The 18804-nt window shown below is 39.1% G+C and overlaps 1 protein-coding gene and 2 non-coding genes across 12 annotated transcripts in view; 1 reads left to right on the top strand and 2 right to left on the bottom strand.

The window, feature by feature from the left end:
* Positions 1–1368: 1368 nt before the first annotated feature.
* trnav-aac (transfer RNA valine (anticodon AAC)) lies at positions 1369–1441 on the bottom strand. The gene has a single exon. It is a non-coding gene; the product is annotated as a tRNA-Val (tRNA).
* A 608-nt stretch (positions 1442–2049) lies between these two features.
* trnav-cac (transfer RNA valine (anticodon CAC)) lies at positions 2050–2122 on the bottom strand. Its single transcript has one exon. It is a non-coding gene; the product is annotated as a tRNA-Val (tRNA).
* A 1841-nt stretch (positions 2123–3963) lies between these two features.
* Positions 3964–18804, top strand: part of madd (MAP-kinase activating death domain) — a 58530-nt gene continuing 43689 nt past the window's right edge. For all 10 annotated transcript variants that reach the window (XM_069675565.1, XM_069675408.1, XM_069675158.1 and 7 more), the window contains exons 1-4: positions 3964–4248; positions 12983–13197; positions 14012–14644; positions 17695–17998. In XM_069675565.1, coding sequence (XP_069531666.1) covers positions 13139–13197; positions 14012–14644; positions 17695–17998 — 996 coding nt within the window. In that variant the 5' untranslated portion in view covers positions 3964–4248; positions 12983–13138. The remainder of the gene's footprint in view (positions 4249–12982; positions 13198–14011; positions 14645–17694; positions 17999–18804) is intronic.

Raw genomic sequence — 18804 nt, 5'->3', positions numbered from 1 at the left:
GGTGCCTGCAGAATCATCACAGACACAATAGCAACCAGATTGTTTTTCTTCCTCTCCCTGCAACAGTTACTTGGAAAAAACACCTGAAAATAGGCCACAGTTAAGTCATTTTTTTCTGCTACTGGAAGCAAGCGCAATCCAGTTATGCAACACAAAAAGTTTCCTTCCTATCTGTGGCTGTATTGTGTTGCAATACTAAAAGGAAAGTTGCCTGAATTAAATGTCAAACTTAATTTCACTCTTTGTATAAAAGAAGAACTTCTTGAGGCACCGTTGTTTATTCAGCAGGGACCTGCAAAGACAGAAGTCAATAGTGTCCTGGCATTTTACTGACTGCGTATTGTATCCAGCCTGTTGCCTTCCCTCTTGAAATCTGATTTAGTTTTAATAAAGCTTTTAAAACGAGATCATTTTTTTGTTATTGATTTTCTGACATCCCTTTAACTCTTGTGTTTAATGGTTTTCTTTTTGACAGATAGATCAATATTAAAAGAAGCAGATTAATACGGGAGTGTGCAGCATTTAAAAAATAAACTGTGATTTCTTTCCGTTGGCTTTGCAAAGCTTTCTCTATAGTCCTTTGAAAATGAAATGTAAGGTTTGCTGTTTTTTTCTTGGTTGCTTGCTTGCAGGTATCTCCAGCCAAACACAAATTTTCCATCATGTACCGATCGAATTCCAGCTCAACTAACATAAAATTTGACAGAACTGAAATTATTCCGAGCTTGTCAAATGAGCAAAAAACCATCACTTGTTTGCTCTTAAAGTGTACATGTTATGTTAATGCTGTCATTATAGAGGTTAGTTGTACTGTATATACTGTAATTGTCATCTCTGATCTCATGTAATTCCTGTCTGCAAAGGGTGACACTGTAAACATTATTGTTATATAGAAATGCAAACCTATTTTAATACTTGTAACTCCTGAAGACCTTCTGTTTTGTATGCACAGTGTAAATTAAAGCTATGCTGTAGTGCTGATATATCAAAATTACTTGATTGCCATTATATTCAGCAATATGTTGATACTCAAGGATTTAAATGAAGGCCTTGTAGGTTGTCCACATCTGCTCAGATTCACTACCATATGCAAAGATGTATACAGCCGTTAATGAGTGGGTAATGATAAAATACCACAATATTAGGATCAGCCTATAACTAGTATACAAACATAGCAGAAATAGAACTCCAATTTGTATGCCCAATCATGTGCAAAACCATCTGTATTTATATAATATGAATATATGTTACTAATTGCCTGATGCATGTAATACAAAACTGTTGTTATTTCAGTACACAGCTACATTATGTAAGTATGTAATATATAACTACTGAGCACTTTTATCCGCAATGTAAAGAGGCAATAAGTGTTTCCGCCCGGTCTCGAACCGGGGACCTTTCGCGTGTTAGGCGAACGTGATAACCACTACACTACGGAAACTGGCTTACGAAGTGGTCCAAATCTCAATTTTGATCGCGATATCTGTAGACCTTAACTCTAATTGGTTAAAATCCAATTTAACGTCTACACATTTTAAATGCTGGTCGAGGTGATCGTTTTTGACATGGAGAGATCGCGTGAGACCTGTTGTATATGATAACTTAACTCTGTCATGAATTTTAAAGACCGTAAATAATATAGACCTAGCCTAGATCTAGCCATTTGCCCTTTTATTTTGTTAAAAGGTACAGAAACCGACGTAATAAGGACGCCGAAGACTGGCGTTCAATTCCCTGGCGATCAAAATTGTTCTACCTGATTGTGAAAATAAACCAAGAAATATAACAGTGAATCAGTAGCAGTGAGAAAGAGGTCTTCCTGAACTGTTGAGAATAAGTATGGTTAACCTTCCTATATCAAGCCGGGGGAAAGGAGACCTGGCGAATATGCTGTAAATTAAACAGAAATAACATTTGAAAGCTGGGCTGTATCCATGATGTCACGTCACTGTTTTTTTGTACCATGTTCCACTGTCATTTGTACCCCGGGTTGTGCGGTTGGTCTGCAAATTAGACAGTTCGCAGGTGGACAAAAAAAATGCAAACAAGTGTTTCCGCCCGGTTTCGAACCGGGGACCTTTCGCGTGTGAGGCGAACGTGATAACCACTACACTACGGAAACTGATGGAAAATTAGGTCTGACGTCACACGTCCAATAATCGCGATATCTGGGAACTGGAACCATGTCCAGCCCAAAAAAAAAATTCACAACAGCGTTCTGTTATTTAGGCTGAAAAAGTATAAGAAAATAGTTTCAATCCAAACCCGAAATGTTCTTATTTAAATGAATGTAAACTATCCTGATATAGGGAAGACGCAATCCGTAAGGTACCTGATTTAGCAGTCCTAAAGAGCAGATTAAAGTAGAAGTGAAGTACATTTTCATGCAGGTTTCATTTAAAGGTATTAAAACTCTTAAATTCCAGAAGTAATACTAACATTTCTCGAAAGTGTCTTTCTGTGGATAACAATCTGCTCAACTTTCTAGTTTAGGGGACATAATGGGGCAAAATGTGAAATAATGGAACAATACCTGCATTATAATTGACATCGATATGCTTAATTACTCATACATCATTCATAGTTAAACAAGCACAGCACTAAGCCAACGCGATCCAAGTGTTTCACCGTCCTTTAACGTAAATTACAGTATTACCTGAAGGTAGGCTGTCTCAGGTTGGATCCGTACCAACTTCTGGTTTACGTGCTAATGACGTCATTTCCGGAGGCGCGGAACACCGGGTTCGATTCCCCGACGGGGAGCACAAAACTTTTCAACTTGGCGCTGCTAAATAACAAACTAAATCTGTTTTATACCTCACCATTCTGGGTGTATTTCTGTCCAAGTTAGTTGAGGAAATTACTACTATCCTGAGGCTACTTTTAACTTGGAGAAAAAGAAAGATTGGCCAACAACAAACCAAACTAATATAGATAGATAAAAAGTGAAAAATGAACATTGTATGAAATCAGGTATCAGGCAAAAAAATACCCTTTCAGAAGTGAAATTAAAAACAGAGAATATAAGTCAAAGACATAAAGACATGAATTGTCCGTAAGGTAGTATAGTGTAAATCATATATAAATTATTATTATCATTAAAAGATATAAAAGTAGACAAAGTTAGAATGCTGTACAATAGTGGTGAAATTACATAGGGCCTTTAATGTGCTTTAAAAACATTTATAAAGTATAGTCAACATTTTGGGATTTAGGAGTTATATTAAATAATTTGGGGCCATAATAACATTTCATGGTCTCTTTAGCACACGTGTGTGCAAATTCTAAAGCTAATGCTTAGGCCAGTGTCTCTTGTGATGTCAAACAGAGCAGGACAAAGTGGTAGCTATAGCAACCACAGTGTGAATCGAGGGGGGAAACGAAAGCTAAGCTGATTTTACCTGCAATTCTATTTAGTTTAGTTAAAGCTACTGTGAGGAACTTTCGATTTGTGTTGATTTTGGCGACCCCTGTGGACAAAGCTGTACCTCTTATCTCTTTGCTGATTTTGTTCTGTACACGCTTAAGTGGTGCTAACAATCTCGTCCTGCTTTCTTTAACAGTCATATGTATCACTCACTTTAAATTTTCGCCCTGGAAAATGTAAATAAAGACAGCGTGCCGTAAATTGCTTTATCTGACACCTACCCCTGCCAGCAGTTTCAGGCATTAAAAATAACCATATACAAATAATCTCGTCGTTGATGGTCTGGTTTGCTTTTGTAGGTCATATAGAGTTATCAGAATTAATTTCAGTCTGTTTCATAACCAGTTAAAAAGTCCTCACAGGAGCTTTAACTATGTAATAACCCTGATTCAGACTGTTTGGTGGGTGAAGAGCTACTACCACGGGCACGCTGACGTTGGCCCTTCCAGGGAGCTTTAGGTGGGTTTCGTCAAGCTTCCGTTAGGTCGAGCTCTCAGTATGCGGAACTCCCTGCAGGCTGGTGATGATGAGGAGGATGTTGTGAAGGCAGGTTGTAACTGACCGAGCCACCCGATCATCGAACAGAGAGGCGGACACACGTTTCGCATCAGCTGTTTTGCTGCGAGGACGAAATACCAAGCCTTTTCGCCCTCTCCCGATGTTTCCAATGATATTCCGTAATCGCAAAGAACAAAGGCTGAATTCGGACAAACACCGCTGCCTCCCTCTCTCTGTGTCCGAGGAGGGCACCCACCACCCAGGCCGTCGGCAGCAGCTGGCTCCGCAGCGAACGTTAGCGGCTAACCGGCTAATGTAAGCAGGTATGGATGTTCCTACTCAAACTCTTCGCTGTATAAACTCCTCCAACGCATTTATGATATGTGTTTTGATGTTTGTGTCTAAAGTAGACGCTGTTATCATTCATTTTGTATGTTTCATTGTTTGTGAGACAAAACGGTCAAGCTACTGTTAGCAGCCAGCTAGGCTAGCTAGCTACCTAGCTAATCCACCCGTGACGTAGGAAGCCGTGAAGCTAGCAGAGTGGTGGTGAGAGGATGCTTCGTAGGGGTGAACATGTAGGACGAGCCAGGCCTGACAGCTTATTATAGATGTTCTTCTTTGTATAACTTTGTTGTATGTTTTACTCTGTATTTTATGTTATTGTCCTGTTTTTTGTTTTGTTTTGACCTGTCAAGGGACTACATATGCGAATTAGCTTTAAGCTATAACCTGGTACGGCGCATCAAATGGTGACATTCATGTGCACACATGGTCCCTTTTAAATAAAAATAAATGTATAATAATAATGATAATGATAATAATACATGATAACAGAGACGACAAGCTACACGACCTGCTCTCGATGAACTATCGGGAGGCGTTGGATTTGCCTTATCACGTTTGTTATAGCGCATGTCGTTACCCTAATCTCTACTGTTAGCTCGTTAGGTAGTAAAATCCCCACTTCACCTCATAATTAACCCTAGCTCATATGGGATTTGTTCTCTGTAACTGACACCCGCTCCGTTGAAGTCGTGTGTCATTGTAACATCGTCCCTAAGTACGCTGAAAGCATCGTTGTGCAGCTGTACTATATTACACGATGTCAAAACCAGCTCCCGATAGAAACACGATTGAATAGATAAGACAGGTAATATAATCGTTTATTGACTGAATGGTCATGGTATTTGAGTGTTTTATGAGGTTTCTACCAATGTCAGCAAGGTGAAGGATGGAGTAGTACATTATGGATGAATCTATTTTCCTAGTGCAAAACAAACATACGTTTTGTTGTACACTGACCAACCACTTCATTAGCAACACTTGTACAATCTAATGCGATGTATTACAAAAGCTGTGCCACAAATTCTGGTTTTACAATTTTTACATTTTTTTGTTGTTGACACTGTCAACTAGCTGATATTTCTTCTTCATGTTGTATAATAAGGGTCGTAGTGGGTGGAGGTGTACTGGAAAAGTAAACCAAAAGGTATTTCTAATATTCTGCCCTTGTGTATGTAAATAGGGCTGACACAATGTAAGGAACGTCTTGATATAATGCTATACAGTTTAACTCCACTTTAAACTACAGCCTCAAAAATAAAGGTGTTGTCAGTTATAAGCCTATTTCTCCAAAGATTCAATCAAAAATGAACATAGTTATGAATGTGAAAGCATATTTTAAGGCAGAGAGGTTGTATTTTACTTTATTAGATTGCACAAGTGTACCAAATATAGTGGCCAGCTCGTGTATACATGTTTAATTTCTTCTTTTGTACAAATTTGAAATTCTAATATTATACGGTAAAATTAGATTGAAAGTATGAGTAGGTTCTGTTTCAGGACCAAATACTCAAAATAGACTGAGTATAAGCAGCCAAAGACATCGACAACCTCAATATTTCTGACTTAAGAAAGCCTAATATCACCTCATCTCCCCGATCCGAAGTAAAATTAGACTTGAATGTCAAAGCTTCAAGTCAAGTAAAAATAGTTCATTATAATGATCTCAAAAGGCTATACAGGACAAATACATAATCTACTTTGCACTGGAGATTGTTAGCAGTAGGTTAAGAATTAAGAAATATATAAAGGTGTATGATTTTTGTCTTACATAAAATCAACTATGAATGCCGTCGTTATGTCGGTCACACAGAGCTGAGCTCCATCTCTGTCAATCAAGACAGAACTGAAATTTTTGCCATTTTCGGTTAGACGTGACAGCTGGCAAGATGGCAACATGACCTAAATGCAACCTGTCATAACACCACTGCATCCAACTTAAAGTGGTACTGTTCAAATGAAAAAAAAAAAACGTATAGGATTGGATGCAAAATACAATTATTTGCCAGACAAAAGAACACTTTACTTGCTTTGTTTATGTGAGTTTTGCAGCCAAAAATAATTGGGTTCACATGCTGGACAAGGTCTAGAAAAATCAATATGGACTAAGTGCCTTCCAGGAATCTTTTAGAAATGAATAGAGGTTGAATTAATGTACTTTGTCAGTCTATGCCTAAGAGGTTCAGGCTCTTATTTTGTGCTACTGACAGAGTACAAAATAGTTCTTATATCTGTTCAAATGTGGAACATGGTAACATTGGTTCAATAAGAAATTGAAATCTGAAAATGAGAGTGAAAAGATCAATAGTTTTTAATCAACACTTCATCCCCTCTGTTGTTTGTGTCAGTGCTCAACTGAAACAAATTCAAGAGTATTTTCCATCGCTTGTTACTGCTGCTCACTGTGACTGGCAAGAAGTGCTGTCCATGTTGGAGGCCTGTGATTCATATCTATCTCCTCTCCATGCTTATATAACAAGTGAGTGCTGCCTGCAGACCACTCTGACCAGATTCATCTGTTGTGTTAACCCTCATCATTATCTTGTCTTTGAAGATTGCACGGTGTTGTGGTTATTCTTTAATCTCCCCCTTTTTCAAGAGAGAAACACGGTTTCAATACCAAGCTCACTCATTAAATACAACCAGTGAAGTGGCATTCTCTCTTATCTAAAAATAATGCTGTGGTCGTCCTCTATCTTTGTGCAGGATGAGTCTGCCTCTAGCTCAGCTGCTTCATAAAATAGCCATTTTGGCTTTAGACCAGGAAGCATTCATGTTGCCAGACCTGCATGTTGATTCATTGTCCACCTGATAGTTTCTGTAAGACAAAAAGGGTTAGATCTATTTTGCAGGCCTAGACCTCACTGCTAGAATAAATTATGTTCTTGGCATTATTTCCTGTCTGGAATTGCTCATCGCTGTGAGGGAATAGTTGCCACTCTCCTATATGCTCAGAGTTGGTCCATCATGTAGAAATAGCAATAATGGTGTAAAGAACTAGCTTCAAAAATGGACTGCTTCAACACAAGGTTATCTATTCTCACCAGTCTCTCAGTGAAGATATACTTAATAATATTATGTGGCAGTTAACTTTGGTCTTCTTGTTCATTGACATGCAAAAGCCAGTAGGAGACAGCCAGGCTTGCAGCAAATTTCTATGTTTTTACTAAATGTGATGAGTGCTGACATTAAGCTGACTCAACCTGCCATGTTTCAGCCCACTGTGAAGTGCTGTCTGAACTGTGTCTTCTTATGTTCACCACGTGAAGTGTAGATCAGCTTCTTTTTTAGCTTTTTCCTTAAAAAACATAGTATTTTGTAACTGAAGTGTTTGTAAGCATTCTATATTTTGGATTTATCAGTAATATGACCACAAGATCTTAATTCTAAATTGAAAATTGATTCAAGTAAGCTTTTGGTTTTCAATCATGGAAATCAGGATCAGTGATTCACTCTGTTTTTCTTTCTACCTGTGCCAACATGAGCACATCCAGGGGAAATAAAACACTCAACAACACAGTGTAGCTTATCGATAGCCTGCAGCGGCACTTTTGGAGACACCATGGTCACTGCCAGTGTAGGAGATGATGTTGAAACAACAGAAATAAGTTGAACAGAACTGAGGTCACCAGTGTGGCAATATTTTGCCTTTCCCACGAGACTCAATAGCGTTATTATTATTATTATTATTTATTAGTATTTGAACATTTACAAAATATTCATATTTTGGCCCTTATTTCGTATAAGACAATATTCCTCCTGAGCTCTTTACATGGCTAAAGAAAATGAATATTTTACCAGTATTCCTGTTTACTAGCAGCTGTGCAGTCTGAAATTAACCTCAGCCTTTCAAACTGTTGGGGAGTTGGTTTGTTTTAAGACTAACTTTAAGAGCTGACTGTAAACAGGCAAGAGGCCGTTTGTAGCGAACGGAAGTAAAAAACGTAATTGACTTTGCTATTAAGACCCGATTCTATGCTTATCTTACAGGGCCTAATCTGAAATGGATAGATTTTATGAAGTCTATTTTCCAAAGGAGAGTGCTGTTTACATGTTCTGTCTTATTGCTAAAATGTGGGTGTGGAGAATCATGACACCCCTAATTCTTACTAGTTTCTCAGAGAATAATGGCTTTTAATGTTCAGTGACAGTTAACTTTAGTTTTCTGGTTCATCAACATGCAAAAGCCAGCAGGAGGCTGTCGGGCTTACAATGCATTTCTATAATTTTAACAAATGCACTGAGTGTTGATTAAGATTAAGATGACTCAGGTTATTTATTCATCCTTATGTGTGCTCTGTCAAGTATAAACCAGCTTCATTTCTTCCCCAGAAAACAGCACAGTATCCTGTTACTACAGTGACTATGTTTCAATACTTGCGTGTCTGTAAGCATTGTCTATTCTGGATCTATTAAGTAATTAAGTGAAAATTGACCATTTAACCACAGTGCCCCATCAGTATTAGTTGGATCACATTTGCCTTATGTCCATCTGTGATGGCTCCTCTGCTCACATTTAGGGCTATTAGAGATAATTAGACCCATAATGCATCTGCAGCCCTCTGTGATAGAGTCAGCCCTAATGTCAGCTGGACACAGCTGCGCCACTTGGAGTCTGTGCCATTGCTGCTGAGGTTAATGACAGCCTCTGTCAGGATGTGAGACTGTAGTATCCCACTCATGGCTTACATGCAGCCTATCAGTGTGCCCTGTTATCTTTGTGATCCTGGTCTGAGCTCACATCCCTGAAGCATGAAATCCACGTGTCAGCATTTATTTACCGTTTACACTTAAATGTCATCATGCATATTACATGTTCATGTCTTGAAATGTTATGGTTGTAATGTTAATATAGTCGACCGATTATTGCTACAGAATAGATGGAAAACGAAATTTATTTATTTATGCTTGTACCATTTTCAGGGCTGCAACTAATGATTATTTTAATTAGCAATTAATCTCCTGATTATTTTCAAGATTAATAGATTGATTGTTTAGTCTTCAAAAATGTCAATAAATGTAAAAAATGCTCATCACAATTTTCCTTCGCCCAAAGTAACGTATTTAAATTGCTTCTTTTTTCCATGCAACAATCCAAAAACATTTAGACTCTTCATTTACAATTTAAAATGACAAGTCATTACATTAGCAAAGCTGGAACAGCAAAGTTTGACATTGACAAAAACAAAAAACTGAAAGGATTCGTTGATTACAAAAAAAAGTTGGTGATCAATAGTCCCTTGATGGATCAATAGATTAAGCAACTAATTGTTGACCCTAGCCCTTTTATTTTTGGATATATAAACAAACAAGTATTGTTCTTTAAGACCTACAGGCTGTCTGTTTGTAGAAATAAATTATCTTTTGCAATGTGATGTACAGATGAAGCTATTGAGAGAAAAACACTTTGGTAAGCGAGTAACATGCAGAACTGAAGCCTAAAAACCAAGAAAAATCAACAAAACAACACAAAGACTGCTTTAGGATGTACTGCCTCTGATCTCTGAAATTGACACCTTTGAAGGAAACGTGACACAGCAGGTAGAAAAGGATGCAACCCTGCCTGATAGACTTTCATTCAAGATCAGCTCCTATAACAGCCATTAAACAGGATAACTCGTGCAAAATATGCACTAACTCATGAATTTGAATTGGGTTGGTACCAGACTGAGTTTTGAAAGTCGAATATGATTTAGTTGTTTGAAACAAAGCTTCACCTATGCATTCCTTTTTTCAGATCTGTACCGCCCCATACTCTTATATCAGCCTACACGAGTCTCATGTTTACCTATAAGATTCAGATTAAACAGTTTTCTATAAGTGTTGGTCATTAAAACATTTCCAGCTGACTACATTGAAATGATTTAAGTTATAAGATGTCTGTTAAAGTAATTAGAGAAACAAGCTGAGTTACAGTTAACGGCAGCTAGTCTTGTTGCCACGGCGCCAGAGGAAGAGTCATAGAAACACTAATTTCAACTTGAAAGTGCTTTTATCAGTGTTTTTATTTACAGGGTCTGTTTGTTTTGGAGAGGAAAATACCTGTAATTCTGCTTTCAATAAAAAACCTTGTAAAGGATGAACACTGAGGGGTCATTTTGAGACTGGGTCGTAAACTTTATAGCCTGCCGTGCTGTTGCTCCTGCATTGCTCTGCAATGACACAACAAAACAACAGAAGTGCAGAGATTGGACCGACTACTGATGATTCAATCGACTAATAGTTCATTTTTTCACTTGTTTTATGTTTTATGTCAGTTTGATAATTAACTCATTAATCTTTCTTTCCTAATGTCTTTGACAAGTAATTTACTAAAATGGCGCTTAAAGCCAACGTTAGACGCCATTCTGATCATCTAAAATAAAACCATTGTTTTGTTTTCAAGTGGGATCTTGCTCACAAGAAGTACAAGTCTGCAAATTTTAACCTTGTGACCCAATTTCTAGTAGAAAACAAGGTCTTGCTGTTTTACCCTCAGGTTACTCTTAATTTTTTTTTTACTGGAATACATGAATAGTATGAAATACGTTATAAACCACTGGCTAAATTGGAGAGGAGAAATAACTCCCTTTAAGAGACAGTGAAAACTGCTCGGGGTATTGTGTTTGTGTTTCAGGGTGGAGTTTCTGCATGTTGCATTAGTGTGCGTTAGAGTAAAGAGTGTTTCCTTTTCACCTGGCATGTTTTGCTTCTGTGGGCTTGTCCTCCTGTATAAATATATTCTCACATCTTGAGTTTTTTTCTCTTTACACCCTAATACTTGACTGTGGCTACAAATATAATATTTGAAGTATATTACATAATGATAATATAAGAATGTATATGAGGGTTCATCAGACGGAAGCATCAGGAGTTTGCAGTCAGGTTTTGATGCTTGTGCCTTAGAATAACACAGCAAGGGTTTCTTTACAGAGCCGCCATTTTGTTACGTTTAACAATCATGCAGGGAGAAATGTGTTGTGGAAGAGGAAGGCAGATATACAGACTTGTCCTCTGACTATAGTCTTAATAAACCACACTTCATTTAAGCCACAAGCTGTTCTTTGTAATAATATAAAAATAATATGTAGCTAGTTGGCACTTCTGTTGTGAACTGAATTTGCAGTGTTTTTCTGTGTGTGTTTTAGACTTTGCACCGTTTACGTGTTTGCAGCGTGATTGTTTCAGCTTTTTAAAGTATGTTCTGTTCATTTGCAGCGCGTTATTCTTGTTGTGTTTGTTTGGTCTTTTTGCATGTATTTTTAAATTTGCATCATAATCCCTTGTCTCCTGTTCTTTGTTTACGATTTATGTATTTTAATCATATGTTTACAAGAGTACATCCAGAGTACTGTTACTTTGAGATGACTAGGATGTTTTTAGTGTTGCTATGTTTGACTTAAGCACAGCCCTAGAGATGCCCAGACATATTTTTTTGATGTTGTAGTCATGGAAAAGCTGTCCAGTTGTACAAGTGAACATTATGTCAGCCTGAGAATTTTTCATCCTGCAGAGTCAAGTTAATACTTTGATGATTACAATGTCTTGTGTCATCCTGACTGTGAGAAAATGCTTGACTGGAGCTGTAAGTGGCTCCATGGTGGGGAATAGCCATCTGTAGAGGTTCTGGTAGAGTTGCAGCTGTCAGTCATAACGCTCTAAGGACCATAATTCAAGCTCTGAAGGGTGCTTATTCCACTGAGGCCTCTAAGCTGCTTACTATATGAGCAAGCCTCTGCTGAAAAGTCTTTATCCTCCGACAAAAACAACCAGCTGACACAATAGTTACGACAGAAAATATTACCTAAGACAAGTTTTATAGTCACATCCCACTAAAATGAATGCTGCTACTACCTTTTTATTATTTGTGGTGTAATGTACACAACATTGTTGTACACTGGAGATGCTGATGTAGTCTCGTCATGCCTGACATCTTTTACTGCTTTGTCTTTCTGACTGCCAGGTACCCTGTTTGTTAATGTCTTTAATTTCCTGCAAAGTCAAAGTTAGATGGGACATTCAGTGACATTTCCAGCAGAGCTACAAGGCTGTTTGATACCAAGAAAATGTGCTACGTCATTATCTATCTCTGCCATGTTCAAAGGCTTTTTCCATCTATGATAAGCCGTCGGACAAAAATGAAATTATTTTCAGATGTGGAAAACATCTCAAGTTTCTACAATGGCAGAAACCTCAATTAACTAGAGGAACAACATTTTATATCTATGATTATCTGTCTAAACGGTTTCCTTGATTGGTTATCTGTTTATCGGGACAGCACAATACAACATTGTTCTGTTTCCACTCGCATGTTTTCTCACTGAAAAATCTCCAATCTCATAAATCTGGAAAAGCTTAGTAGACTCTATACCTCTGTATAGTTACTGGTCTGCTGCGGTTGAAAGGCTTCTTGTGAAAGTAGTTAATAGAGACTGAAGTAGAAGATGAGACGGGTACAGGGGAAGTGGAGACTGCTGAAAACTTTAGTAGAATTATAGTGCACAATTCTTCTTTATAGGCCTCGACATTTAGAAACGTCATAGACTATAAATCATGACACCATATTTAGCCCAAGTTCGATCTGAAAAATGGCTCACGCAGCGGAGGTGAACCAGATTTCTTTATGATGCATCTGCAGTGTTTCTCACTGGTTTACACTCCACTGTTTACTTCATTGTGCTGACAAAAGCACATGACCTGAAAATGTTTCCCAATCTTTTTCTTGTGTTACAGGTTTTGACTTTTTTTTTTTAACCATCACGATGAAAATCAAGGAGCTGCCTTTCGACTCTAAACCTGAACTTTCTCAGCTGTGATGGAAAAGTGCCACTGACTCAAGAGAACCATAAATCCTGGATGCCCTGACACACGGGACATCACCAATCCAAGATGGAGAAAAAGAAAATGTGCCCTCGCCTTCTGGACTACTTGGTTGTGGTCGGAGCAAGGTAAGATTACAATCTGGACTTTTTAAGAAGTAGATTTGGTTTAAGGGAATATTTGACGAAAGAGATGTCGTAAATTTGGCTTTAAAAAAGTTCAGTGATGCCAATCAAGGAAATATCTGGAGTCAAGTCTTTGAGTAATTTGCTCTTAAATTAAGTAAGTAAAACAATCAACTCGTCAAAAATATTCCAAAATCCTAGTCATTTCATTGACACCACGAGTTGCTGCTAAAAGGTGGTGCTATTTGAGAGACTCTGACATCAAACGCTGTATGTTAAAACGCTCATAGCATTCTACCACGTGATGTAGCATGCATAATGAAGCATAGTAGCACATTGTCTCAAGCACATAAGCCATGGGGGAAAGGGTGACTCACATGAACACAGTGAAATCAGACCACTGTCCAGTCTGTGACTGTTTTAGAGCCACTGAGTGTCTCTACTGGAACATTTAGGGATTTAAGTGTTACGCTTAACTGCAATTTCAAAGTTGTAGGTTTAGATGGTTTTTATTTGTTTATCTCCCCTGACTACATGTTAACAGCTTAACAAACAAACAAATTAGCTTCTGTAACCGCCAGACCATAATCTTGGCAAATAACCAGAGCCTTTGATTCCTCATTTATTAAATGCACCACTTAGAGACACTTTTAATTAATCTTTTGTGTTTACTTTAAAGAGAACTATTTTTTTATTACAGTAGATATTAGTTGTAAAATGTGAAAGGAACACAGTTATTAAACTACAAACATCAAATAATATTTGTACTGCTACAACCTGCTTTTAACGTAGAAATGTTTGTCCATCTCTCCTCAAGGCAACCAAGCAGTGACAGTGTGGCCCAGACACCTCAGCTCCTCCGCCGCTACCCGCTGGAGGACCACCATGACTTCCCACTCCCACCAGATGTGGTGTTTTTCTGCCAACCAGAGGGCTGCCTGAGTATACGCCAACGTCGGGTTAGCCTCCGCGATGACTCCTCGTTTGTTTTCACACTCACCGACAAGGACTCGGGAATCACTCGCTACGGAATCTGCGTCAACTTCTACCGTTCATTTCAGCGAGGACATCACCGTGCTCGTGGGGACAAGAGCGGTCACACAGAGACAGCAGCTCAAGCAGCTAGTGAAGGGTCTGATGGCAGCGGTGGAGGCCCGCCCTCAGCCAAATCTCCAGCTAAAAATGCTGAATCAGCACCTCCGCCTGCCTTAGGAGAGGAAGGCGGACAACCAGGTGGCGAACTAAACGCCGGCAAGTCCCCACAGCACAGGAGAAATGCTGCTAAGATGGCAGCCAGGAATCGCAACAGCACGCTGACCTCGCTGTGCATTGTCAGCCACTACCCCTTCTTCTCCACCTTTAGGGAATGCTTATATATTCTCAAGAGGCTGGTGGACTGCTGCAGTCAGAGGCTAACTCAACGGGCTGGACTCCCTCGTGCCACCCAGAGGTGAGGCTGACGATGCTCCTCTTTGTTGCTTACTTCACTCAATATTTATTTTTGATGTACCATTACGGGCCAGTGCATGGCTCACTTGCTTTGAACTATTAATTGTTCCTAGCAGCGCTATCAAATTAAACTGTTAACTCAAAATACCAGAATTAAGTTAACTGCTATGAAGTTGCTGAGCACAATCATGCTTGCCATTTGATGAACATTTATTGCTTTTGCCACTTCATGACCTTTTTTGTTGTGCCACCGTTAACCTAAATGTCGAGTGCATGCATACTACGAAGAGGATAAAGCCTTTGATTTTAATGAACCCATGACATTTACTTTCACACCATCAATGTGTAGTCATAGACTTGTACAACAATAATTAATCCTTCAGAAATGTCTGTACGTGGAGTATTATTAACTTCACAGCCTATGGGGGTAGGTCTTGTGAAAAGCAATTTACATGTAGAGACAAAGTGTAATGCCCCATACTCTGAAAACCCTGCCCACCGGAGGGGAGAACAAGAAGCCCCACAATATCAACCAGGAACTGAAACGCTAACGCAATGCCTGTAGCAAGCTAAAAACATCATGTCAAATGATGGTTTTAGCTTCCTATTTCTACCAGATTAGAAAAGGTATGACGTCAAAGTCAATATTTATCGGTCTATCTCAGTGTGCCTTCCTCTAAGATAAACTGGGAAACGATCCCACTGAATGGCCAGAGGTGAAATGCTAATATTAAAAACTATTTAATAGAATCACCAGCTAAGATTGTCATTATTCTAGGCCTTGCACAGCTTATTCAGCTTCAACCTCCACAGTTTTCTGGCCAAGTGAGCAAGTGCAACATGTAACTCACACCTTACTTGTTACTTCCCCCATCCACTTTTGTGTTCTTAAAGGTTTGAATGCTTACTAAAACAGAGTTCTGGTTTCTTTACCCTGTAATAAAATGAGTACAGTCTAGACCTGCTCTGTTTGTAAAGTGTCCTGAGATAACTTTTGTTATGGCTTGGCGCTATATAAATAACAATTGATTGATTTATTGATAACGTAGGCGAGACTTGCACTCTCTGTCGTCTCTATCGTAAACCTGTCCAAGCACTCCTATTAACTCGTTAAAAAGAATGATTAGCGCAGCTTAAAAGTGCATCCTCCGTTAGCTTCAGCAAAGCATCAGGCAGCCAGGCTGACATTATGGATCACACAAACACAGCTTCCACACAGCTGCTTAATTTTTTAAAGTATAAATAGTTCAAGGCTTGAACCGTTTACAATTATAGAAACAAAATCTGTGCTTTAACAGTGCTCCTACTGATGTATTTTGCGATACCTCCTGCTTTCTTTCTCCCCCCATCTGCTTCTCTCATTGTCCGCCTGTTATGTGTATGTTTGTGTCACAGAGTTAATAACAGTGCCTTTGTCTGTGGCTCCATACAGTTCTGCAGGCCATCTGCAGCTTGTGTCATGTTTTCACAGCATGCTTTATGCTACCACACTCCGCCTTGATGACAAATACTGGCAACACAAATATCCACAGTTTTGTTTTGAATGATTCGTAATACAACAAATATTATTAAATCCGGTTAAATAGGTTCAGCTGAAGTACGAAGACATTCTTTAAGGTTAATTTATGTTGTATTGTGAATATGAAGTCATTTCTTCAAAGGCACAGTAGTTTTGAACATTTGGCACCTTTTTTGGTGTGTAAAACTTAAAGTATGATACCAAAAGTTTTCTTGATACTTTAACTGCTTTTTAGATTGTTTTTTAAATGTAACATTAGCGTAGTATTCTGCTAAGAAGAGGTGAAGCAGAGTGTTGATCATGTTGTATGTTTTCTCTTAATTAGCCACCACCAGGGATTGATTCATATTTTATTTAAGCAGCAGAAAACACCAACAGCTGCATAATGTATTTTGTTGTTACATTGCGTGATTATGTGGCGGTATTTGCTGTGCTTCTGTTGCCATGAGTGACACAATAGATTGCAATTTTTGGATTAACAAAGTGTTAATTAGACTGTCACTTCACACTGGCTCATGCCCAGTATAATTCTTGGTCACCAAAAGTGCACATGTTTTCTTCCCAGTCGTATTTTTAGCTGCAGAAGCACTGCAGCTTTTCCCCTCATCACTAAAAGGGATTGTAGGAATGTCTGATTCACAGTTAATCTCATACCTTCACTTTATTTCCCTCTGGTAAAAAGCTGCAGCGGATGCAACATCTCGTCAGTATAGAGCTGTGGTTTCTTTGACAACCTTGAAAATGCCATTCAAGCCAAAGGCAGCACAGACATAAAGATCTTTTCCCTTGACATGGTCGGTTGAAATGTAGTGTGTGGCAATGACAGAGAAGGAGGAGGGCCATTGCATAATGGCTGCGAGCACTTTGTGCTATGGCGGCTCTGACAGATTGAGGTCTCTGGCTGCCTTCGGGTAGCAGCTGCAGTAGGTGGGAGGGCTTCAAAGAGCTAATGATTTATCTCCCTCCTTGCTTCACACACACACAGAGTATACACTCAACGGTTTAATGACACCCTATGTGTGAAGAGTGGAGGGTATTCAAATCAATATTCTGGCAATTGCTTAAGAGCCTCTCCCGAGTTTTTGATCTCATTTGCCCATCATATTAGTGATTACACTGGGTGTTAGCAGAGGCCTCGTGGCAGCTGTTTCAAGCAATAAAATGAGCAATCGATTTAATTTACCTCTAAAATTACTGATGACTGCCAACAATGCATGTTATGCTAAGACTGGCATTCGGCATGTTTCAAACATTTTTTATTATAGTATAATGAGGCCAACTTACTCATCCTGTGATTCGTGTTCTTCGCTGTGCATAAAAATGTTGCATTCATATGCAGATATCGGTTTACAGAGATGTTTCAAGCAACTACAGCTGAAGCAATTACTCGTGAAGTCTATTTCTGAAAACTAGTTCTCTTTTTTCTATCATTATAAATTCTAAGTTTAATTCGCAAATGAAAATAATAATCATTTGAATGTGAAGAAAATATTTTTATGTACTGTGAATTCTGACTCTACACTCATTTCCAGGGACACCATGTGGCGGGTCTTTACTGGGGCGCTGTCAGTGGAAGAGAAGGGCAGCCAGCTGCTGGCCGACCTGCGGGAGATTGAGTCCTGGGTGTACCGGTTGCTGCGTTCACCAGTACCACTGGCAGGTCAGAGGCGTGTGGATGTGGAGGTCCTTCCCCAAGAACTCAAACGGGCTCTCACCTTCGCCCTGCCTGACAATTCTCGCTTCACCATGGTCGACTTCCCCCTGCACCTGCCCTTAGAGCTGCTGGGCGTGGACGCATGTCTGCAGGTCCTCAGCTGTATCCTGCTAGAGCACAAGGTAAGGATGGGTGCAGCATTATTGCTAGGGCCTGTCTCTTTGTTTTCCTTTCTATTTTAATCTCTTATCATCCAGTGCAAACAAATAAAGACCCAGCTAATTGTTTTTAGGAGAATGGACCGCCTAAGCTGCATTTAGTTTGTTGTCATTAGTCGGTGGTTTGTTCTTGAGTACAGCAGTGTGTCGCCTCTCTGCCTTAACAAAAATCCTGTTAAAAGACCTTCAGAGAAATGACCTGAGTGACCTTTAGCAGGCCTTATGGGCTAATTATTTAGCAGTATGGACTAAGTATGAAGGGGGGAAAAAGAAAAAATGTGCACACTATATGACTGAAAGGAAAGACGCCTCTGTTTCTCCTGTCGTGAGCAGAAGAAGCATTAGCCAGGATGTAATAGAAATCCTTGTTAGACTGGTTCTGGTGTAGAGTTTGTTGTTGCTCTTGGTTTACAGTGACATCGATATACAGGCTCATTTGAAACTGTCCCAAATTGAACCTGAGCTTCACAGCTTCATTAACACTGCCGAGACATCACACTGCTCGATAAATGCTGGACTGTTTCTCTGCTTTTCTGTCTCTCAGCTTTTCTTAAATATAGAATTTATCTGGGCCACCTTCCTGAATAGATATTTGCCCACCCAAAGGGCTTTTAAAGTTTGCAGCCCCCTTCACTCTTCTCCTCTTCGGGAACCGTCACTTAAAAGAAATTCTGCACCTGTAATAAACGCTGCCATCTTTTATTCATTCATTTTGTCTTTTTTAAGATGAATTCAAAACATCATTAAATTCAGTCAGGCTGAACTAAGTG

This window comes from Semicossyphus pulcher, unplaced genomic scaffold (genome assembly GCF_022749685.1).
Source record: "Semicossyphus pulcher isolate SPU_LCO1_2020_fin unplaced genomic scaffold, fSemPul1.0.p SCAF_1, whole genome shotgun sequence".
NCBI classification, from domain to species: domain Eukaryota; kingdom Metazoa; phylum Chordata; class Actinopteri; order Labriformes; family Labridae; genus Semicossyphus; species Semicossyphus pulcher.
The sequence above is the reverse complement of the archived record's forward strand: the minus strand, read 5'-3'. Positions and strand labels throughout refer to the sequence as shown.